Source organism: Spermophilus citellus (genome assembly GCF_964194105.1).
Source record: "Spermophilus citellus genome assembly, chromosome: 9".
NCBI classification, from domain to species: domain Eukaryota; kingdom Metazoa; phylum Chordata; class Mammalia; order Rodentia; family Sciuridae; genus Spermophilus; species Spermophilus citellus.
This window is the reverse complement of record NC_138191.1, coordinates 17611853-17636782: the sequence shown is the minus strand read 5'-3', so window position 1 is coordinate 17636782 and position 24930 is coordinate 17611853. Positions and strand designations below refer to the sequence as shown.

Here is a 24930-nt window from a genome sequence, read left to right as displayed (position 1 = left end):
GAGAATAGCAGTCGAAAATTCTGAGCAAACATTACCATAGCAAAGAGTATAAGACCTCATCTGTATAGAACAGAATATGTAGTTACAAGTGCTCAGAGAAGATAAGATGTGATATCAGTAACAAAGTATAAGATAGAATTATTACAAAATGAAGGCCAAAATGGAAGCGCAATGCAAAGAAAGACAGGGTTCAAAATATAGCAAAGAAAAAAAAAGAAGTCAAAATTGAGAAAAGTTAATGTATAGAAATTAAAAAGAAAGGAAATGATAGGGAAAAGAGGCCAAGATAATTCAATATTATACATAATTTTCAGATAACGAAAAGTTGCTAGTTTTCTCATGTTACATAATATCCTTCAGAACTATCTAAAACTGGTTCATGGAATTATTCAGATTGAAATTATTATACATAAGGGAACTCTCAAATATGAAAGGACACAGGAAATATAGATAGCGTTTTTGAACCTATTCCTAAAACTATTTGATGATGACATTCAGCCAAATACGAAATGATGCAAGACCTTGCAGAGAAAGGATTAGAATTATGCCCAAATCCAGAAAAAGCAAGTATGTATAAGGTCCTGTGAAAAATAGAATGTTTTCCCAACCAGTTAGAAATAATTAATACCAGCCAGGTACCCATAAAATATAAACATAATATTCTCAAATAAAGAATACTAGAAATAAAGCACCTTTACTGCTGTATTGTTTAAACACTCCCCCAGCCAAAGCACTTATAAAATCCAACCAATCTAGAAATAAATAAAAATAAATCCCTGGAGAATCTCCAGCCTCTTAATATATTTTGTGATTTAATTTCCCCCTTAACCTCTTGGAGATCCCTTAGGAATTGGAATTTTAGGAATTTAGGGATATGTACTATGGGGCCAGTATTTAAAGTTAAACCATTTGGTTTTACTTCATTGTTTCTTTTTAATTCATTAAATTCAAATTAATGTAATACTTTCTAATGTTTTGCCTCCATTTCTATGAAATTATTAATGTTCTCATGTTAAATATGTACATATTAAATATGTCTGGAATGATATTTATCAACAATGTTTCTGATGTCTGTTTCTGGATAGTAGAATGTAGAAATTTAAAATGGTATCACAAGGCTGACAATGTGTAGTTCAGCAGTAGAGCAATTGCATAGCATACAAGCGACCCAGGGTTATATTCCAATACCACTTACGTATATACATCTGTGTGTGTGTGTGTGTGTGTGTGTGTATATATATATGTATATACGTAAATAATTATATACTTAAAAATTATTTCTATCTGAGCTACTTTTCTTTGTATCGCTTTTATTATTGCTTGATTTTTAAAATAACAATCTTGTAAGAATAATGAGTCATTTAAGAAATAGCAGGCTTTCCTGACCATCACACACACAAAAAGCAGGGAGTGGGTTATAGGTTCTTAAGTGACAGAAAAAAAAAAAAAAGAGAAAGAAAACAAAGACTAGACTAATACCAAACCTTGATAACCTTTATTTTTGTTCATTACATTCTTAATTTTAAATTATTTTGCTTAGGTCATGCATATTCGGAAACTACTTCAGCAAATGGATCGTCCAAATGGCCTTTATCCAAATTATTTGAACCCAAGAACAGGGCGCTGGGGTCAGTGTAAGTATTTCTAGTATAACTGATATTTTGTTAAGAGGTTAATTGTCTGAAAACTCATGCTTGATGTAGTGAACGGTACACTGTGAGAATTAGAACCCTCAGTTCATGTCTAACTCTGTGACCTATTAGTGCTGTTAACTTTGATGAGTTTCTAATCACAAAGCTTGTTTTCTTCTCGTAAAATGCAAACATTAATAACCTGTCCCACAAAAATATTTTAATTCATGTATTTTAAGTACTTTACTAAAATACTGTGTGGCAGTTTGAAGGGTCATACTTACTATTAGCACATCTTTGAGCACTGCTTGAAAGGATTTTGAAACACAAATAAGTTAAACTAGGAAAGGAGGCAGTTGCTCTTGGACAAGCAGTGTGTAATTTAAGGAAAAGATATCATGACATCCATAATTTACTGAGCTCTGTGCCAAGTTTTTGGATGTAACTAAAGGTGGGGAAAGAATATTACTGGGCTTGACATGAATTTAGGGAGCTCCCAGCCTTAGCAGAATATACTTAGAAGTAGTTGGAATATGATATGATAATGATAAATGTTGCAGTAGAGGAATATACCAGTTGTTAATGTGAAACTGTGATAGAAGTGATTCCTCTGCCTGAAAGTTTCATGTTTGTTTTGGGTGGTGCTGATTTTTATTATTAGAGCTTTAGAATATTTCGTTAAAGGAACTAATTTTTTTGGAAGGAGGTGGGGTACCAGGGATTGAACTCAGGGGCACTCGATCACTGAGCCACATCCTGTTTTGTATTTTGTTTAGAGACAGGGTCTCACAGAGTTGCTTAGTGCCTCACTTTTGCTGAAGCTGGCTTTGAACTTGTGATCCTCCTACCTCAGCCTCCAGAGCCACTGGGATTACAGGCATGCACCATGGCCCTGGGCAGGAACTGATTTTTAAAAAATAATAAATAATGAATGTTCATGTGGAATTGTGGAACTTAAGGAATGTTAAAAATTATGGATTTACCAATGTTGTTCTCTTTAAAAAGAGTCTATTTTAAAACTAAAACCATAGAAGTTGCAACTTCACTCCTAATAAAACATTTGAGTTATTTTTGAGACTAATAAAATCATAATGAAGTAATAAGAGTAAAAAATAACAATCATAGCAATCATTATTAAATTTTATGTATTGAAACACTCGTAAATTTGCTAGTGAAAAACTTTGCCAATATGAGTATAAAGAGTGGGAAAACTTTTGCCTTAGAATTGTTTTTTAGGCTCCATTTTAGGAGTTTATTGTGATTTTGTGAAAGACAGGCAGATTGGTCCATATAGGTCTTTCAGAGACTAGATCTCACTTTTTTGGTACTACTTCTTTATTGTTGTTATAACTGAGGATTGAACGTGGGGCGCTCTACCATAGACCTATACCCCAAGCCCTTTTTATTTTTTTGTTTTGAGACAGGATCCTAGATTACTGAGACTCTTATCAAACTTGGGATCTTCCTACTTCAATATCCTAAGTTGCTGGAATTGTAATTTTTTTTTGGTACTTCTTACATACTTTTTCTCTATCCAAAAATTCTTTACATATAGCTCACTTTTCTCTTCATTTTGAAAATAAGGTCTAATTCCTGGGCTGAATGGAAATTATATTATCTGAGAAAGCAAAATCTTAAAAGCCACATTTCTAAATATAAGAGTACAGTCTTTTTCTAAAATATAAAGTTGGCACACACCTGTGATCCCAGCTGTTTGGGAGGATAAGAAAGGAGAATCACAAATTTCAGGTCTCAAAATAAAAAATAAAAAGGAGTGACGAAAAGCAAAGGCACGAGTGGTGTGACTGTACTGTGTGTATAACCAGAGACATGAAAATTCGTGCTCTATATGTGTAATGTAAATTGAATCTCATTCTGCTGTCATATATAACAAATTAGAATAAATAAAAAATAAATAAATAAAAAGGACTGGGGATGTAACTCAGTGATAGAGCCCCTGGATTCAATTCCCAGTACTGCAATAAATAATTAAATAATAAATAAATGAAAGAAAAAATGCAGTTTTTGTGTTCCCACATAAAAGTGATTGGATTGGATTGGATCTCTACTTGGTATCTACTTGGTAGATTTTGTTGTAAGTTTTTATCCCTTAGAATTGTATTGAGATTGGAAATATTCTAACATTGGGGAAAAATATGACTAGTTTCTGCCTTATACCATATGCCAGTATATATTCTATGTAGCATAACTATTTAAATGTATAAAATGAAACAAACAAACAAAAAAATGGTTGAACATATAACCAGGAAAACTTTCTAAGCATATCACTTAAAGCAGAAACAAAGGTGTCTATTTTACAATATATAAATGTTAACCTACATTTCATAACAAATAAAAGGCAAGTTATGAACTAAAGAAATATTTAAACATATTTGGAAAGCAAAGTATTCATATCCTTTCTTTATTAAGAACTTTTAGAGGATCATAAGCAAAGAAAAATTAATTCATAAAAACAAACACAAATGGACAATAAACAAATATTCATATTTAATCCCAAGAATAGTGTTAGTAAAAATAAGTAATAGTTGGAAATAATGTAATGTGACAACATCTGTTTCTGTACAGACTACTGCTTCTAGAGTAGTATTTACAAAGCCTGTAATACTTGTAGCATCTCTGGACTGGTCCCCAGAGATCTTTGTCTCTTCTATTTGACCATACCCATAAGCAAATCAATGCAGCTTTAACATCTATACATTAACGTTTATTTACTTTAACTAACTCAGGAGTTATTTATAATAGTGACAATTTTAAACATTTTAAAGCAGCTTTTGTCCAACAGAATTTTCTACGATGAGCAAAGTGTTCTGTATTGCTTTTGACCCATATAATAGTCACTAGCCAGACAGGGTTATAAGCACTTGCTATCTTGTGAGCACTGTTTGGAACTTTATTTTTTATTGTATTTACTTTCAATTAATTTAAATAGCTTTTTGTTCCTAATGGACAGCCATTGGACATTGTGGTATTTTTTTAACATTCTTTTTTTTTTTGGTGGGGGGGGAGGGTTATTCAGGATCGAACTCAGGGGCACTGAATCACTGAACCACATCCCCAGCCCTATTTTTTATTTTATTTAGAGACTTTAATATGTTTGGTTAAATAAAAATTTTGGTTCCTCCATATACACAGCCATTAAAATTTGTAGTATACTTGACATGGATAAATATAACAAATCCAGAAAGACATTTAGAAAGAGAGAAAAGAATTACTTTAATAATAGAAAGCAGAATGTTCTATTTCTTCTGAATGTTTGTTTTTATTTTCTCCTTTTTGTTTGCCTAGTTATTCAAATTTGATAGTAAACATTAATTACTTTTGAAGTAGGGTTAAAAATATTTTAAAATAAAAACCAGGATGCCTTTATTCACAAAAAAAAATATTAAGATACTGGAAAAAAAATTACAATTTGAGAATTGCCAGCCTTTAAATGAACAACAGTATAGTATAAATTAGCATCTCAATTATTGAAAGATAACTTTTTTCCTTCAACATTGTTGAGACAACATGAAAAAGAATGAAGTTGAACCCTTACCTTATGCCATTTACAAAAATTATCTCAAAATAGATTTTAAAAACCCTAAATTTAAGAGCCCAAACTTTAAATTTCTTAGAATTCTTAGTGGCAAATCTTCATTTCTTTTGATTTATCAGTGGACTCTTTATTATGACAAACAGATAACAGTAGTTTTTTAAAAAGATAAATTAGATTTTATTATATTTAAGAACTTTTATGCACCAAATGATACAATCATGAGAGTGAAAGACCACTCACAGAATGAGAATATTTGAAAATTGTGTATTTGATGAGGGAACATGTAAAATAAATAAATAAATAAATAAATATATATACATATATATATATGTATATATATATATATATGTGAATATATATATATATGTGAATATATATGTGAATATATAAAGAAGCCCTACAACTAAACAGGAATATGATGATACCATCGAAAAATAGACAAAGAACTTGGAAATTCATTTCTTCAAAGTACATATGCAAATGGAAAATAAGTTCATGAAAAAATGGTTAATATTATTAATTATTAGGAAAATGCAAATCAAAACCACAGTGTACCACTTTACATCTACCCAGATGGCTATAATCCAAAGAAGAGAATATATGTACTGGGAAAGATGTGGAAAAATTGGAACCCTTGTCATTGCTGGTGGGAAAATGATGTGTTGTAACCACTTGTGAAAACTATTTGGCAGTTCCTCAAAAAGTTAAACATAGAATTACCATGTGAATGCAATTCAATTTCTACATATATATTCAAATGATTTGAAAACAAAGATTCAAACAGATACTTCTGAGCTAATATCCATAACGACATTATTCACAATAGCTAAGAGGTGAAAACAGATTGTGATGGTCTGAATGTGGTTTGTCCCCCTAGAGGTTTATGTACTAGAAACTTGGTACTGAGTGGTTGTATTGAGGTTTTGGAACCTTTATGAGGTAAGGGGCTAGATCAAGGTAATTGGAGGGTTGTGCCCTCAGAGGGGATTCTTATTGGTCTTGTGGAGTGAGTGAGTTCTTGTGGATTGTTATAAAGCAAAGCTATTCCACATGCTTGGTCCTTTCTGCATATGGCTGGTTATCCTTGTTCTCTACCATGTTGTGTTATAGCCAGAAGTCCCTCACGTAGAAAAAATGTTGGCATGTTGATCTTGAATCTCCAAAACTGTAAGCTAAATAAACGTTTTTTCTTCATAAGTACCTAGCTTCAGGTATTTTGTTACAGCAGCAGAAAAATGGACTGGTACATAGTCCAGGTATCCAATAGTGAATGGATTAAAAATTATATACATAGTGGAATATTACTTAACTATTAAAAGGAACGGAACTCTGAATCATGTCACAACATAAATAAACCTTGAAAATAGCCATAAAAAGACAAATATTGTACGATTCTACTGTCACATATCTAGAGTAGTCACATTCATAGAGCCTAGCAGAGGCTTGAGAGAGAGAGGAATGGAGAGTTACTACTACAGAGTTCCTCTCTCTGGTCACAGAAAAGTTTTAGAAATATGTAGTGGTTATGGATATACATCACTATGAATGTAACTAATGCCACTCAAAGATACACTTAAAAATAGTTAAAATTCCAACTTTTATGTATAATTTACAATAAAAATTCCAATGAGAAAAGATAACTCATGTTCCTTTATTTTTCCCTACAAACTAAATTCAAATTACTTTTCGATGTGTTCACTCTCAGCAGTTATTAATTTTGAAAATGTTATAGAAAGAGCTATTCATTGGTTATTTTGGCAAAGGTTTTTAAAATCCTAGGGAGCTGCCCTGATATTGCTTTAGCAGCTGCAGTCCTTACTAAATTGTCCAATTTGTCCTTTTTAATGTTTTTGTATATTTTATATCAGCTTCTGAAAAGTATATCAAATTCCATTATTATCTTTGAGCAGTATACATCTGTCATATCTATAAATAGACTGCAAAACAAACATTTAATTGAACTGAAATTTAACAATTCAGCATTGGCTAACTGTATTATAATTAGAGTAATGATAATGTCTGACATGCACATAGCAATCACAGAGAGTAATTACCAGTAATTACCTTCAGGAAAAGTACTTGGCAACAGATACAAAAGAATATAGTAAGGAACCTAGAGTTAAAGGCAAAGTTCTTTTTCTTTTTTACTTTGTTTTTTTTTTCCCCCACAAGTTTCCTAAGTACAATGCGTAACCTGTGCCAGTTGATGGTTAAAGTGAAGAAAATATAAAGAATTAGTTGTTATAATTCACTAATATTTTTTGCTCCCAAGTTTAAAATTGTGGAAAAATAAGAATGAGTATATTATTTGGAGTTAGAAGACTAATCCTGGCTTTCCTGATTACTAAATTAGATAAAATATTGAACTTCTCTATGCCTCTGTTTCGTCTTTTGGCTGAAAGTTTTTAGAAGGATGATCATGCGGATCATATTTGTAAGGTAATATATTTGAAAATGCTTTAATATTAGCTTTTATTCTAAAATTTCCTATATGAATATTTCAAAAAGTAGCTTCTGTTAGAATCATTAACTGTATGACATGCTGAAATAGATGTGAATTATTGATATTTAGGAGTGCTTTAAAATACATTATCAATTTGTGAAAATCAAAAGGACCTTGTTGTGAAATCAGACTTGACATGTAGGTAGTCACGGTTCAGTGGTTCAAATAAGAACATCAGGCTGCTGGGTGACAAACTCTATAGTTATCTTGGCTTTCAGGCTTCTACATACAGTCTTCTCCCGGACCAATTCCTAGAAGCGCTTGAGTGAACTTGTCAGGAAGGAGGAGGGACTGAGACTAAGTTTTGTAAACTAAGTAAGTTACCACTAAGTCTGTCAGCCCTAACAATTATTAAGAGATAGAGAAAACATTTTCCCCCACCCATAATGCTAAAACTTGACTTTCCCCTGCCCTTTCCTCCTTTATTCATTTTTATTTAAAATTCTCTTCATATATTGTTTTCTTTTCTACTCATTTGTTAATCCTTTCTTAGGTCTACAATGTATCTAAGAATAGATGCCTGATACAAAAAAGAAAGAAAGAAAGCCCTCCCCCCCCCATTATCTTAATGACTCTTACTTATAAATGTGTTGTGTCAGGGCTGTTTTGCCTGTTTTTTTACTTCTATTTATACCTTTAAAGAGACACCTCCTGACTTCAAAGATTAGCTCTTGATACTTACACCTTCCTAACCATTGAGTTACAAATTATCATTTTATGCTGTTATTTCCTGATCTAAATATTTTTTCTTCATTCAGTCTCTATCACATTTATTTAAATGTAAATTTAGTAAATAAAACTGTATCTTTTAGTTTTTGCACTGTTCAGTAACAATTTCCTATTTTTTAAAATAAAAGTTATTATGTTATGAACATAACATAAGAATGATACAAATAGGGCAGTAATTTATGGAAGAATTTGGTTGATTCTGTTCTTGGTCTTTCCTGGTTTAAATATGTAGAGAGAGTGGATATGTGAAATGATAAAAATATGTGGATTCCACAAAAGCATATCTCAGTGAAGGTATTAGAGGTAAAAGTAGTGTTGAATTAGTAGCCTTCTAATCAAGCAGTTTCTATCATTTAAGGAGTTGGTATAAGAAATTGTAAATACAGGATTAGATAGTGATTGGGTTCTTCTACTGTTTTTTTAGAGAGAGAGAATTTTAATATTTATTTTTTAGTTTTCGGTGGACACAACATCTTTGTTGGTATGTGGTGCTGAGGATTGAACCCGGGCTGCATGCATGCCAGGCGAGCGCGCTACCACTTGAGCCACATCCCCAGCCCTCTTCTACTGTTTTAACATTATTGGAATGGGCCTGGCCTACTCTATACCTTACTTATATAAACTTTCCCCACTATTGTATAAACTACAGTAAAATAATGATCTATTCTTATCAAACAGATACTGTGTTCCCATGATAAAGGCAGTTATTTCAATACAAATGTTTACAAGGAATAAGTATCATCAGTATTTTCTTTGTTGAAATACACTGTTCAGGAAAGAGAAATGACTTCTTGGTCTTCAGTAGCATTCTTTTACGTTAATGTAATTTCACATGGTCTCTAAATCAAGATCGACAGAATTCTTGCTTGACAGATTTTTTTGGTTGTTGTATATTTTATTTTGAGTGGAGGTAATTGATTACTTTTTACAAGAAAATGTAATATTCTCTCTACTACTTAATAATAAGGTTAATTTTAATGAGATTCATTACTGTTACTTTTCCAATTTCCGTTCTTCCTTCTTAGAGAATATATACTCTGTTAAAGGTTAAATAGTTAAGGCACATACCATCAGGTTTCTTTTTCAGAAACTTGACAAGAAACAATCAGGTTTTAAGAAAACTCCAACGAGGAAACAATTACTTTTATTCTGACAAAACTGTCTATAAATTAAGTAAAACAAAAGACCTTAAAGCAAGAAGGTCTACTAGAAAGTTATCATAATAAGCATGTGGATCCAAGGTAGTTATATGTGAGAATGGTAACCATCCTAGCTTTTTATCCTCTTCTTTTTACCATTCATCCTTCACTAAGTCTTAGCAGTTATATTTTCAAAATATTATTTTCCTCATTTTAGTTGTCACTTTTTCTATTTATAATACCTTCCTCCTTATTTATGTTCTCTTATCAACAAATTTCTACCTATTTGATTGAAATAGAAAATGAAAATTTAAATAAAGTTTTCAAATTCAGTAGTCTCCAACAGAAAACTATCTGATAGCAAAAAAAAAAAAAAAAAAAAAAAAAGCCAAGATATACACCTATGTGTTAAAGGCTTGGCTCTCAGCTTGATGCTGTAGGAAGGTAGTAGAAGTCTTTATGAAGCAGTCCAGTGGGAGGTTTTAGATCATTAGTCTGTGCCCTCAAAAGGGAACTTGTGGAACTTGGATTTCTTGTGATCTTTCTTTCCTTCTTTTGTTTTCTGGCCACCATGAGGTAAGCAGCTTGCTCCATTACACATTCCCTGCTGTGATTGCTGCCTTGTCACAGGTCCAAAGACAATGGAACAATAATGGACTCAAATCTCCAAAATTATGAGCCAAAATAAGCCTTTTCTTTTTATAAGCTGATTGTCTCAGATATTTGATATAATAGCAGCCGGCTAATGCATTCATTAAAAAATTAATATCAGTTTTGTTTTGGTGCTAAAGTTATAGGATAGGTTTTCTCTCATTTACAGTATTTTTGCATTCATTAATTGCACAAATTCTTACTGAACTACCAATTAACAACTACTGTTGTAGATACTGGGTGTATAGATATGAACAAATAGACAGTGACCTTAAATTAACCCATTTTTTCCTTCATTCCAGATGTGGAACACCTATAAAAACTTAAGTAGAATAACAAATATTCCACTTATGATAACATTGAAAAATATTTGGGTATATATTATGTTTGCAGAATTGAAAACTTGGGACTTAATGGGTTAATACCTTTGTAGAACTTGTGTTCTACAGAAGAAACATACAATAAACAAACATATAATGTGTTGTCATCTAATGATTAAGAATTTTACCACAACTCTTCTGGTCATAGTCACGAGGATTCCCTATTTGCTGAATATAGTGGGGTCAATTCTTAGGTCTTATCTTTCTGAATTCATCAGCATCTCAATTTCAGTTTCCTTGAAGTTCTTTTGGTTTCTACAATAACATATTTTTTGCTTTTTTTTTTTTTTGTCTTTTTTAACTACCTTCGGTTTTCTTAACATTTTTTTTTCTTTACTCCTACTGTCTTGGAATGCTTAGTCCGCTTCTCTGTCTTCACCATAGTATCATGATTTTAAATGCTGTCTATTACACAACATGATAGATCTCTAATTTAGAACTCCTGTCCCCACCTAGTCCTTGCTCTTTGTACTCAGATATCCAATTATCTATTGGACATCTTTACTTAAAATCTTATAAACATCTCAAACTTAATATAACTGAGCTCTTTTATAATTCTTTCCACCTCATCACTTGTTATTCCTCCAGCCTTTCTCATTTCAGTTAATGGTAGCTCCATTCTTGCTTATGCCATGTATCTTGGTGTCATCCTTTATGTCATACTCAACCTCCAGTTCCTCAACAAATTCTATTCTTTTTGCCCAAGTAACATACCTGGAATATAATTGTCACTATCCTGAGGCAGTTACCATCTCTTGCCTGGATTATTGTAACAGCATTCTAATTGGTCTTCCTATTTCCAACCACCCCCTCACCCCCAGTCTACTCTTAAAACAGGAGCTAGTAATTGTAACAATATAAGTCACATTGTGCCACTTTGTATAATTCTCCAGTGGCTTTCTATCTTATTTGGAGTAGAAATCAAAGGCCTTATGAACCCTTTTTGATCTAGCTTTTATATCTCTTCTCCCTTATTTATTCTGTTCCAACTGCCTTGGCCTACTCTCAGCCCTTGAGTCCACAGGCACATTTTTCCCACACAGCTATTATACCTTCTGTTCCCTCTGCTTAGAATAATCTTCCTAGAGATATTCACATGCTTTCTTTATTCAGATTTGTTTTTACTTAAAAATTAACTTGTTAATGAAAGTTTTTCCTGGTCACTTTATCTAAAAAATCTATAGTACTGTGATCCCCAAATATCCAAATATATACTTTATATGTCCCTTTCAAGAACACAGAATCGAAAGTCAGAATATCTGGGGTGTGAATCCTATATTTGCTACATTCTAGCTTTGTGACCTGCAGATTATACTTGGTACCTGAGTATCCTTATCTGTACAATGGGATAATAATAGAACATACCTCATGAAGTTACTGTGAAGATTAGGTATTTTAATATATATATAGTCCTCAAAATAGTATCTGTTACATATGACTATATAATTGCTTGCTTTTCTTAGTATCAGTAATACTTACTAACCACGTGTGCAGGAAGCCATCCATGATTTACATGAGGGTCTTCTCTCCGTATGGTAGCCGGGGAGATTTAGGTTTGGCATTGCAAACTATCCATGGCTCTCCCTCTGCAATAGATTGCCCGATACACATGACCTTTATCTCCTTTCTGCTAGGAAGATATCTCATAGTAGCTCTGTCTGATCACTTGCCCATCCTGCCCCTGCTTTTGAAATTATTTTCTGTGTCCTATAATTTTTTCATCCTTTTATTTTTTCCTAGCTTTTATTTCTCAGCCACCCCATTCCACCAAGGGAAACTCCATTTCCACCGCCTGTGCTAGACTTGGGCAGGACATGTGTTTTGCATCTCTCCATACTTTTTACTACCACCACTTATTTTACTCATTACTTTATTTATCTTGCTTGTTTTTCATCTCTCATAGCAAAATACAAGACACTTAAAGGCAGACAGTTTTCTCAGTTTTGTTCAACGCTATTTCCACGTGCTTAGAACAGTGCCTAGCACATTGAGGGCACTTGATAAATATATTGATCCATCTGTAGATTTTTAAATGACGGTGATTCTCTCATGTTCTCATCTTTTGTTGTTGTTGTTGTACAGCTTCATTATTTCTTTATGAAGTGATTTTTAAAGAGTCTTTCTTTTGTGTGTGTGTGTCTTCATACATGTACTTTGGATAATGATGTTCATCACATTTCACCATCGTTATTAACCCCCTGTTCCCTCTCTTCCCCTTCCACCCCTCTATCCTATCTAGAGTTTGTCTATTCCTCCCATGCTCCCCATTCCTACCCCATTATGAATCAGACTTCTTAGAGAAAACATTCAGCATTTGTTTTTTGGTTTTTTTTTTTTTGGAATTGGCTAATTTCACTTAGCATTCTCTTTTCCAACTCCATCCATTTACCTGCAAATGCCATGATTTTATTCTCTTTTATTGCTGAGTACTATTCCATTGTGTATATATGCCACATTTTTTAAAATCCATTCCTCTATTGAAGGGCATCTAGATTGGTTCCACAGTTTAGCTGTTGTGAATTGTGCTGCTGTAAACATTGATGTGGCTGTGTCCCTGTAAGTATGCTGTTTTTTAAGTCCATTGGGTATAGACCAAGGAAAGGAATAACTGGATCAAATGGTGGTTCCATTTCAAGTTTTCCAAGGAATCTCCATACTGCTTTCCATATTGGCTGCACCAGTTTGTACTCCCACCAGCAACGTATGAGTGTGCCTTTTTCTCCACATCCTTGCCAACACTTATTGTTGTTTGTCTTCATAATAGCTGCCATTCTGACAGGAGTGAGATGATTTGCATTTCTCTAATTGCTAGAGATGATGAACATTTTTTCATATATTTGTTGATTGATTGTATATCCTCATCTTGTAAAAATGTTACCTTTTACTTACTAACTTTTGTATCATGTTTTTATATACATGTCATATTTCTAAGTGCTTTAAACTTACTGATTTGTTGGATTTGCAAGTTAATATATAGCCTTATGAGATAGGTACTAGTTTTTATTCCCTTTATATATATATGGGGAAAATGAAATACAAAGAAAGTAGTTTGTATAAAGTTATACTGCTAGCAAGTAACAGCAGAGCCCTAGGGTTCAGACTTAGGCAATCTGGCTGCAGAGCTCAAGCTCTTACTCACCGCTCTGTCCTACCTCCCGTGACTTTTGTAACACCACTCTCTCCTCATTCTTTTGCTTGTATGCTGACCTATTCTCAGTGTCTCTTGTGCTCCCTCTGCAACTTATTCTTGAATTTTTCATATTTTCTAAAATACTATTTATGTCCGTTGATCACTCTGTGTGTTCTCCTAGTAAACTCCCTTGGCTCCATTCCATTTTATATATTGATAGCTATCAAATGAATACCCCCAAATTAGCTCTTCTCTGGATCACCACATATCTGACTGCTTGTTTGTCATATCCATGTAGATGTCCACTAGCACTTCACATTTAACATGCCCCAAATTCAGATGCCTTCCACTCCAAGCCATTTTCCCCCTCCAGTATTCCCAGTTTCAGTGAAGAGCACCACTTGTTCACTCATTTGCCCTAGTTAGAAATCTAGGTATCATCTATAGTTTTTCCTCTTTCCTTTCACTAAACACCTGGTAGATGTCAAACTAAAAGAATGTAACAGAGCCAGACAGGATTATTAAATTATTTTAGGATTTATTAATAAACATTCATATGCTAAGAGGTCAGTTCAATTGAATGATAAATATTAGAAATAAACTAAGAAGGAGATGACTCTGAGAGGGAAGCTGTAGGAGATAGGGTCCAGAGCCAGGATTATATCCCATGGAAAACAGACATTTCTCTCTCTATAACAAGCAAAGGAAACAGATAAATTGACAGGTAGGGATATAGAAAATTAAAAGATGTGAGGATTTTGCCCCTTCTCCCACCAAGTGGTCTGTATTTTCTCTATGAATTAGAGGGGACTTTGAAGAAGAGATTTCAAATACTTGCTTTAGTTAATGGGAAAAAGAAACACTAATTAAGATATCATAGAAAAGGTGATAGGCACTGTTGAGGTTCTTGTTGATGGTGAAAATTGTGAACTTTGGGCTTAGAGGAGACTGACGGCTCATTTGATACAAAGTTGGTATTTTATTGGTTGAACACAATGGTTGAACACAATAGAAGAACAAATGGACCAAAGGTCTTAAATGTTTGGATGAGAGGAATTACCTGTTGTTTTCTTTCCTAACCAGCCTAGACTACATAGGATCCTAAGTAATATAAGAAAAATTGTGTGCATTTATCCTTCTGTTTCTTCTGTTCAGCAAATTCCCAAACTTTCATCAGCCCAGCCATTGACTTTTTCCCATTCATGTGCAGTCAACTGAGCATTGCGGTTGATAATCATTAATTAAAATTGTCAATTAAAAATTACAATAAATGTATAGCTTCTATTCCAGTTGGATCACTAGTATCTGTTGACAATTCTTTTATTTTGGTCAGTTTACTTTCCTGTTCTTTGTTTGCCTTCTTCTGTATAAACCTTTTATATCTCCTCAACTGTCTTTTGACTATTTTCAATTTAGGGGGCAATTTTAGTTCAGTATATGTTTAGTAAAAAAGTATTTACATGCATTTTTAAAAGTTTGGGAGTTGATATTTTAAAAACTGAATTAAAATAAGTTAAATTTATTGGGTTACTAATAGGTTTGGGTTAACTCCAAAAACTTTTTGAATTTTGTTTATTATATTAAAAATTGTTTTTATCGATGTACAGTTAACATACAATAAAGTGTGTATATTAAAATGTATTATTTGATAAATTTTGAAATCTGTATATACCTGTGAGAACCTCACAACAATCAAAATAAGGAACATACCTATCATATTCTTTTGTGTTCCCTTCATCAGTCTCCTCTTCACCCTCTCTAGGAAACCATCCATCTGCTTTTTATATTTGTTTTTTTGTGTGGCTTCTGTAATTCAGCATGATTATTTTGAGATTCATTCGTGTTGTATATCAGTGGTTCTCAGTAGAATTCTTTTGTGTGGAATACCAGTTTGTATCTATCTGCACACTGGTTGATCAACAGTTGCGTTTGCTTTCCTGCCCACCCTCCCCATCTCTTTTGGTCTGTTACAACCATAGCTGCTGTGATCATTTATGTACAAAATGTCACAGGTTCTCACTTCCCTGAGTAAGTACCTAGGAGTATAGTTGATGTATATGTTTAACTTCTTAAGGAACTGCCAAATTATTTTTCAAAGTGGGTGTGTCATTTTGCATTTCCTTCAGTAGTGTTCCTCCACATACTCCCAACAGTCTTTTAATTTTAGTCATTTATGTATGTAGTGGCAACTCATTCTAGTTTTAATTAGCACTTCCAAAATGACTAATAATATTAAACAACTTTTCATTTATTTACCTTCTTTGGTGAATTGTTTGATTAAATCTCTTGCCCATTGTCCATTAAAATAATGGATTGTTTATTTTCTTAATTGCTGAGTTCTCAGATTTTAGTACATAGTTTAGATACAGGTCCTTTTTTAGATGTATTCATGGCAAATATTTTCTCCTGGCCTACGACTTGTCTTTTCATTCTCCTAATGAAAGCACTGAAGAGCAAAATAATCTAATTATGAAGTCCATTTTTATCAATTTGATTTTTCATGAATTTGTTTTTTGGTGTCATATCTAAGAAATCTTTGCCTAACCCTTTGTAAACTTCACAAGATTTCTTCTAAAAGTTTATAGATACAGATTTTATGTTTTGGCCTGTGATTCGTTTTGAGTTGATTTTTGTATAAGACTCAAAGTTTATTTTTGTGTATGTATATCTGATTATTTCAATACCATTTTTAGAATAGCCTTTCTTTTCTTCATTGTATTACCTTTATACCTTTGTTAAAAATCACTTGTATCTATAGGTATGGGTATATTTTAGGGTTCTATTCTATTCTGTTGATTTGTTTTACTATGCCAGTGCCATAGTAGTTTAATTAGTATAGCTTTATTGTAAGTCTTAAAATAATGCAGTGGTTGACGTAGTGAACCAACCTCTAATTTTCTTGTTTTTAAAATTGTTTTTGCTACCTAGGCTCTTTGAATTTTTATGTTTGTTTTATTTTATTATTTATTTTTCTTATCATCATCATTATTTATAGTACTTGGGGTTGGACCCAGGGCTTTACTCATGTCAGGCAAGTGCTCTACCACTGAGCCACATTCCCAGCCCTTCCATATTAATTTCAGATTCACCTTGCCAAACTGTAGAAGTCTTCTGGGAATTTTTTTTTTTTTTTTGGTGTGTGTGTGTGTGTGTGTGTGTGTGATTGTATTGAATAGATAGGTCAATTCGGGGACAATTGACATGTTCATAACTACTAATTCTTCCAGTCCACAAGCAAAGTATATCTATCTCTACATTTATTTGGTATTTCTTTATAATTCCTCAAAAATATTTTGTACCTTTGAAGGCACAGGTCTTATATGTTTTGTCAGATTACTCTGTAAATATGCTATATTTTATGCTCTTATAAGTGATTTTACATTTAAATATTTTGTAGCTAATTTATAGAAATAAATTGATCTTAATATATAAGCTTTATATCTGCAACTTGCTGAACTTATTATAGTAACTGTTTTGTAAATTCCACTAAATTTTCTACATGCATGATCATGATATATCTAAATAAAGACAGTTTTACTTCTTTATTTCCAATATGGATGCTAATGTTGAAGAAAAGTGGTGAAAGTGAATATTCTTGTCTTGTTCCTGATCTTTGGAAGAAAGCATCCAGTCTTTCATCATTAAGTATGATGGTAGCTGTGGGCTGTATCAGTTTGTAATCAGGCGTGATTGTCGAATTTTGTTACATGCTGTTTCTGCCTCTTTCTTTGTTTGTTAATGTGTTGGTCACCTTTATGTTGTTGTGATCAAAAATACCTGACAAGATCAAATTAGAAGAAGAAAAGTGGACCCACAGTTTCAGAGGTTTAGTCCCTGGTCAACTGATTCCGTAGTTTTAGGCCCATGGTGAGGCAGAACACATGGCACAATGGCAGCAATGGAGGAAAATTGATCTTTTCATGGCTGCTGGAAAACAGAGAGTGGTGAAGGGGCTGTAGGAAAGATGAATCCTTCCAGTGATGGATTACATACCTCCACTGATGTACCTCCTCAAGCCATGCTGCATCTGCCTATAGTTAACACCCAGTCAGTCCATTAAATTAGATGGACAACCGTTATAATCTAATCATTTTACCTCCAAATATTCCTGTGTTAATACAGGAGCTTTTGAGGGAGTCATCATACTCAAACTATAATATTCTGTTCCTGTTCCCCAAAATCTCACGTTCATCTTACAATAAAAAATGCATCCAAGAGTTCTCATAGTCTTAAGTGTTCCAGTGTTACCCAAAAATCCAAGTTCAAAGTCTCCTGTTAAGCTCAAGGCAAACTCTTGACTGTGAGCCCCTATAAAAATTAAAATCAGGTTATACATATGTAGTATATGAGACATAGGAAGAAGAAATGAGACCAAAACAAGACCTAAACCCAATGTGGCAAACATTTTTCATAGCTCCACCTCTGGCATCAAAGACACAATGTGGCAAGATGTTTTCTCCAAAATAACTTAGGCATCCCTCCCTCCCTTTTGGCCTTGTCAGTTGCAGTGTTAGCTTGACTTTCTCTGCAGCCAACAGCTTTCCTAAGTAGAGAGTCCATATTACTATCATCTCTTAATTCCTGAGGTCCCTATTCCAGCTTTGACTTCACCTTCACAGCTTCACACATTGTACTCTCAGGGGTGGCCTGCAGGGATTCCAACCCTACTATGCTTTTCATGGCCTCCCAGGCCTTCCTTATTGATGAAAGCCTCCATGAACCCTACTAATGTAGCATCCTGCATTTCTACCCCAACTCAGTAGCATCATGTGGAAGATGCAGCTGGGATGACAAAACAACTTGCTAGACCCTCTGTACAAGCAGGGTTCCTTCACTGTTTCTTCTCAAAGAATTTTTACACTGGGCATAATGGCACATGCCTGTAATCCCAGCAACTTGGAAGGGTAAGGCAGAAGGATTACAAATTCAACACCAACCTAAGCAACTTGGCAAGACTCTATCTAAATAAATAAGTAAATACAAGGGGCTGGGGTTGTGGCTCAGTACTTAAACACTGATAGGTTCAATTCCCAGCACCAAAAAAAAAAAGAAGAAGAAAAAATTTTTTACAGGTATATCTTTGAGGCTGCAATGAGTGTGGTCTTGCCAGTTCCTGAGACACTCTCAAGGCATCTTTCCTATTGTCTCTGTGCAAAATACTTAACACCTATTTAGTGCCCATAATCATTTCAACAATCATACCTTCCTTGGCCTCAGTTTTACACACTTTTTAGGCCAAACTGCAAGTTTTTAAAATGTATCTGTCATGTTTTCCACCCCCAGTTCTCAAAGTAAACTTGGCTGAAAGCCAATAACAATATCAGTGTCACTGCCTAAATGCTGTGCTGCCTTAAAATAGCCACCACCAAATCAATTAATTAGCCCATCACCTTTAAATTTGGCCTCACAGAAAGTATAAGGACATGGGCAAAATTTAGACTAAGTTCTTTGCCAGAATATTGCATGAATGCCTCTAATCCACTTTCCAGTAGAATCCTTGTTCTCCACTGAAACCTCACAGTCTTTACTGCCCTGCATTCCTATCAGTATTCTGGTTTTCTGAATCACCACCAGAATTACCTGTTAAGCTCCACTTACATCATTTTAAGTCTTCTTTATCCTGCATCTCCAAGCTTTTCCAAACTCTTCCCACAAACCAGTTCCAAGGGCTTCTATACCATATGGTCAGATTAGTCATAGCAGTGACCTCACTTCTTGATGTCAATTTTTGTGTTGGTCAGCTTTTCATCACTGTGACCAAAATACCTCACAAGAGCAACTTGGAGGAGGAAAAGTTTATTTTGGACTCATGGTTTCAGAAGTTCAGTCCACAGTCAGCTGGTTCCATCCCTTTGGAGCATCATGACCAAAGGGCAGAGGAAAGCTACTTGGCTCATGGTGACAAGGATGTTGAGAGATAGGGGAAGGGACCACAGGAAAGATGAGCCCTTCCTGAGCATGCCCCCAGTGAGACTTCCTCCAACCGTGCCCCTCCTGCCTACAGTTACCACCCAGTTAGTACATTCAAATTAGAATGGACTGATTAGGCTATAGGTCTCATGTCTAATCATTTTGATACTTAAAGTGGGGTCCTTGTCCCTGATGCTAATCCAATACAGGACCAAGACGTCGAGGAAGAGGAAAAGTTGTATTGCTTTGCTAGCAGAAGAGAAAGGCAACAGATTCACATCACAGGCTGCCAGTTAAGTTACTAGAGGGAACAGAGGGTTTTTAAGGGGGGGTATATCAGGGCTGTTTTCCAGATATTATCGGTAGAAATAATCAATGTTCAAATTTATCCTTAAGAAAAGCTGTTTCCCCATTGGCAGGTCCAGAATTTTTTTTTTTTTTTTTGTTCAGGTAGGCAGTAAATAGAAGGACAGATAACTTAGATTTAAGACATGAAGAATGTTAATCTTGTTTTCCTTGCAGTTAGGGACAGAAAGAGGGAAAGGGGAAAGGAAAAAAATAAAAGTCAATTTTAAAATAAGCTGCCAGTGGTCAATTATCAAGATTTACATTCAAAACATAAAGTGGACTTCTGTTTCATAAAAAAGACCCCTGTAACAGTTTCACTCTTGAATATTCCTACATTAACAGAGAAGCTTTGTGTGGGTGCTTGATATCCAAACTGTAACAGATAATACAGTGAATTAATTAATTTTGAATATTTAATCTGTTTTGCATTCCTAGTATAAAGCACACTTAACTAATTATGTTATCTTTTTAATATTTTGTGGGATTTGATTTTGTTAAATGAGAGATATTATGCTGTAGAATTTTTTTTTTTTTGTATTTGCCTTATTTTGATAAGGTCATTATAATGACCTCATAGAATTAGTTGTGAAGCATGCTTTCACCCTCAGATTTTTGGTGAGAGTTTGTGCAGAACCAATACTGTTTCTTCTTTAGTGTTTAGTATAATTTACCAGTATAACCGTGTGACCTGGAGTTCTCTTTTGGGAGAGTTTTTACCTTCTTTGGCAGAGAAAGTATTTTTCAGTTTATCTCTTTCTTGAGTGAGTTTTGGTAATTTCTGTCTTTTATAGAATTTTTCCATTTTGTCCAATTTTCCTAATTTATTGATATGAAGTTGTTTATAATTTATTTCCTTATTAGTATCTACAGAATTTTTCTTTGATTTTTGCCCTAACCTTTATTATTTGCTTTCTTTTTATGTTGCTTTGGACTTAATTTGCTCTTCCTTTTTTAGTTTTTTCAGGTTAAAGCTAAATCCTTCCCAGCCATTTTATTTATTTATTATTTTTTTATTTGGAGACAGGGTCTCACTAAGAGATCTTGCTAAATTAGGGCCTTGCTAGATTACCTCGGCTGGTCTCAAACTTAGTATCTCTTCCTCTCAGCCTCCTGAGTCACTGGGATTTACAGGCATGTGTCACTACACCTGGTGAATCTTCAGGTTCTTGATAAGAACTTTTCTCTTACCTAATAGTTTCATATATTAATTTCTCCCTAAGTACTACTTTAGTAGCATCCCACAAATTTTAGTATATTATGTTTTCGTTTTCATGTGAGTTTATAACTGTCATCAAATTTGGAAAGTCTTTGGTCAATATTTCTTCAAATAAATTTTATTTTTCCTTCAGAGATTCGGCATAGCTTACTGATTCCTTCTCTCTTTTTTAACTTTTTTTGTGGTACTAGGGATTGAACCCAGGGCCTTGCAGATAATAAGCAAGCACTCTACCACTGACCTAAAATCCAACCCTGCTTTTTTTCTGTTTGTTTTTTTAATAGTTTTTATCACAAGCTTTCAAGTTCACTCATCTTTTCTAATGCATTGTCTAATCTACCTTTAGTACCAGCTAGTATATTAAAAACAAACAAACAACCTCTTGACAGGGCTGGGGTTGTGGCACAGTGGTAGAGCTCTTGCCTAGCATGTGTGAAGCACTGGGTTCCACTCTCAGCACCCCAAACAAATAAAATAAAGATACAACAACAAATACATTAAAAAAAAAGAATTGCTGAGGCTTTTAGAAAAACCTCTGACATTGTAGTTTTTATCTTTAGAAGTTCAGTTTGAATCTTTTTTGTATCTTCCTTGTTACTTAACTTTTTGAGCACATGTGACGTAGTTATAACTGTTTTAATGTTCCTCTCTGATAATTGAACCATCTGTGTCAGTTCTGGATCAGTTTTGACTGAAGTCTTAATCTTACTGTGGGTTGTTTTTCCTGGTAGATGTCACACACTGTAAATTTTATCTTCCTGGGTGCTGGATATTTCATTATGAACTTGTGGTTCAAAGAGATTCTGTTTGCTACTGCTTCTTGAATATCTCATTCTTTTCTACTAGGTGATTGTTTTCTCCTTTAGGTTCTGAGAACAACTTTTCTGGTAGTTTTCTTGTTGTTCATTTTCATACCTTTTTCTCTCACTCCCACTGAGATGACCTTGCTTCTTAAAGTGAAAGATGAGGCTGGGGATATAGCTTCATGGTACACAGCTTACCTAACATGCTTAAGGCTGTGAGTTGAATCTCCAGCACCCCCCAAAATAAAGAGAAAGATAAAAGGAGGATGTAGAGAAATAAGAGGAAAGGGAAGAAAGGAAATGAATCTAACTCGGGAAATCTCTTTATAAATTAATTTACTTACTTTGTTTCACCTCTGTTTTTTCTGATCTCAGAGAATGCAGCAACCAATGTACGGACTAGTGTTTGTCCTTTGAACTATGTTCTGGATCTCCTCTTTTTTGGTGTTCTTATTTAATTATGCTACATATTAAATTTTATGATTCTTTTCTCATTGCTGTCTTTTTAGATGCTATTGCCCACTTCTGATGAATGTTCTACATCTCTTCTTATGATAAAGTCTTTTGCAGTATTAGTTTAATATTTATTGATATAGTTCATGTTTTTTCCTATTTCTGTTCACTTCTCAATGCATTATTGCCTTTTGGGTTCTGCTTCCCACAACCCCTTTAAAAGTAATTTCTTCTGTGTTCTGTTGACTGTCCTGTAAACTAGTCAAAAAAAGACATTATATTAGTTAGCTATTGCTACCTAACACAAACTAGCATGGCCCCATTTGGGAAGACTCAGCTGTGCTTCATGTGATCTTCATCATCTATGGGAATGTATCACAGCTTACTTCTTTACTTAGCAGTAGCAGAATCCCCAAAAAGAAGTTGGAACGTGCAAGGCTTCTTGAGGTTTAAGCTGGAAACTGGCACACTGTTAGATTTTACTACATTCATTTAAACAAAGCAAGATACAGGGTTGTTTGTTAATCTTCTTTTATTGCTGTGACCAAATAATTGACGATAACAAAACTTAACAGAAGAAAGATTTATTTTGGTTAAGGTTTCAGTGGTCTCAGTCCGTGGTTGGATGACTCCATTTTTCTGGGTCTATGGTGAGACAGAATGTCCTCGTGGAAGTGCATGGTGGAGGAAAGCTTCTTTGCTTGTGACAGTTAGGAAGCATAGTGTGAGACAGAAGCAGAAAAAGAAGAGGTTTGGGGAAAAGATAAACTCTTCCAGGGAATGCCCACAGTGCCCTACTTCCTCTAACTAGGTCCTACCTCCTAGTAGTCCATACACCTAGGTCAGAGCCCTCATGGTCCAATCATTGCTTAAAATCTCTATGTCTGAACCTTGCTGCATTGGAGACCATGACTTCAACACATGAGCTATTGAGGGACATTCCAGATCCAAACCATATCACAAGTCCAGTTCACTTTCAAGGACTGGGAATTTATTTCATATTCTTCTTCATGCAGCTTTTTAAATATTTATATTCCTAGGAATACCTACTTCTTACCCTTTCCATTTTGCTTCTCAAGCCTTATCACTTTCTTCTTCTATAATGAACTATGTCCTGTAATATTGATGAGAACCAAATTGAGCAAACTGAGGCAGGCCTGTGACCTGTTTTGTATTTTACATTTTTAAAGGATTATTTAAGCACATATCGTCAGCACACATCGTCATCAACAATAACAACAACAACAACACAAAACAGGAATATGCAACAGAGGCTATATGTTAGCTGGCCTTTTATAGGACCCCCGGCCCCGGTTTAATCCAGTATTTCATTATTGCTCTTCTTTGGGCTTTAAACTTGTATCGCCACATGTTGTACAGGATATTTGTGCCTGAGTATATTACAAGTACCCTAGACTCCATAGATACAGAATTGAGTTTAGTATTATTTTAAAATTTTCTCTTCTTGATTTCTTGTCTTGCCCGCAATCTATCTGGTAGAACCTGTGTTAGAAACCTGACAGTTTGACCTAGGTGCTGTGGGGTCTATGAAGACACAAGTGGGTTATGGTTTAGCAGAGAATCTACTTGTCTTTAAGGCAATTCAGACTTCTTAGCCTGTTAAATAGGACTTTTCAGATTCATTTTCTACTTTTTTCTGATTGATTTTTCAGTTAAAAATAGGTATATTAAAATATTATTTGTCAATTTTTTAATGTAATTTTACTGGTTTTGCTTTAAAGATTTACTTTTTCTCTTAGGACACTCACCTTTCTGTTACTATAATAAAATACCTAAGAGAATTAGCTTATAAAGAGGAAAGGTTTATTTTGTATCAGTTTTGTAGATCTTAGTTCATGACTCATTGGACTCATTGCTTTGGGCCTGTGTGGCCCAGAACATCATGGTGAGAGCACATGTTTACTTCATGTGAGCAAAAAAAGAGGGAAGAGATCAGGGTCCCACAGTGCCCTTCAAGATTATGCCAACTATTGACTTAACACCTCCCCAGGCCCTACCTTTTTAAGGTTTCACTGCTTCCCAGTTTGTGTTAACTTTTATGATTTTTATTATTATAAAATATTTTGTATCTTAGAATTTAGTATCTTAAATATAACTTAACCTGTAAACCCATTATCATATATGGCCATAATTATAAAATTATTAACTGTAAATGTATTGCGTATTTAAAGCTATTAGAAATTTAGTTGTTGATTTCTGATATGGTACAAGATTTAAAGAAAGGGATCATATTGTAGCCCTGTCTTCTCCAGGTGTCTTCCAATATACCAAATCACTTTGAATTAGAGACTCAGAAGCCTACCTTAGGTAAAAACAAAGTAGAACAGCATTAAGTTAACAAATCTTAGTGAAAAGTAAACAACCACTTTATATGAAGATCAGAACCTCATAAAACAAATCTGTGGTGCTAGAGATCAGAAAAATGACTATCTTTTGGGATTGAGTCATTGACTGAAGGCC

General features: G+C 34.0%; 1 protein-coding gene across 1 annotated transcript in view; it reads left to right on the top strand.

Moving 5' to 3' along the window:
- Positions 1–24930, top strand: part of MAN1A2 (mannosidase alpha class 1A member 2) — a 144280-nt gene that overhangs the window by 83435 nt on the left and 35915 nt on the right. The window contains exon 8 of the mRNA XM_081306320.1: positions 1541–1634. Within this exon, the coding sequence (XP_081162446.1) occupies positions 1541–1634 (94 nt within the window). The remainder of the gene's footprint in view (positions 1–1540; positions 1635–24930) is intronic.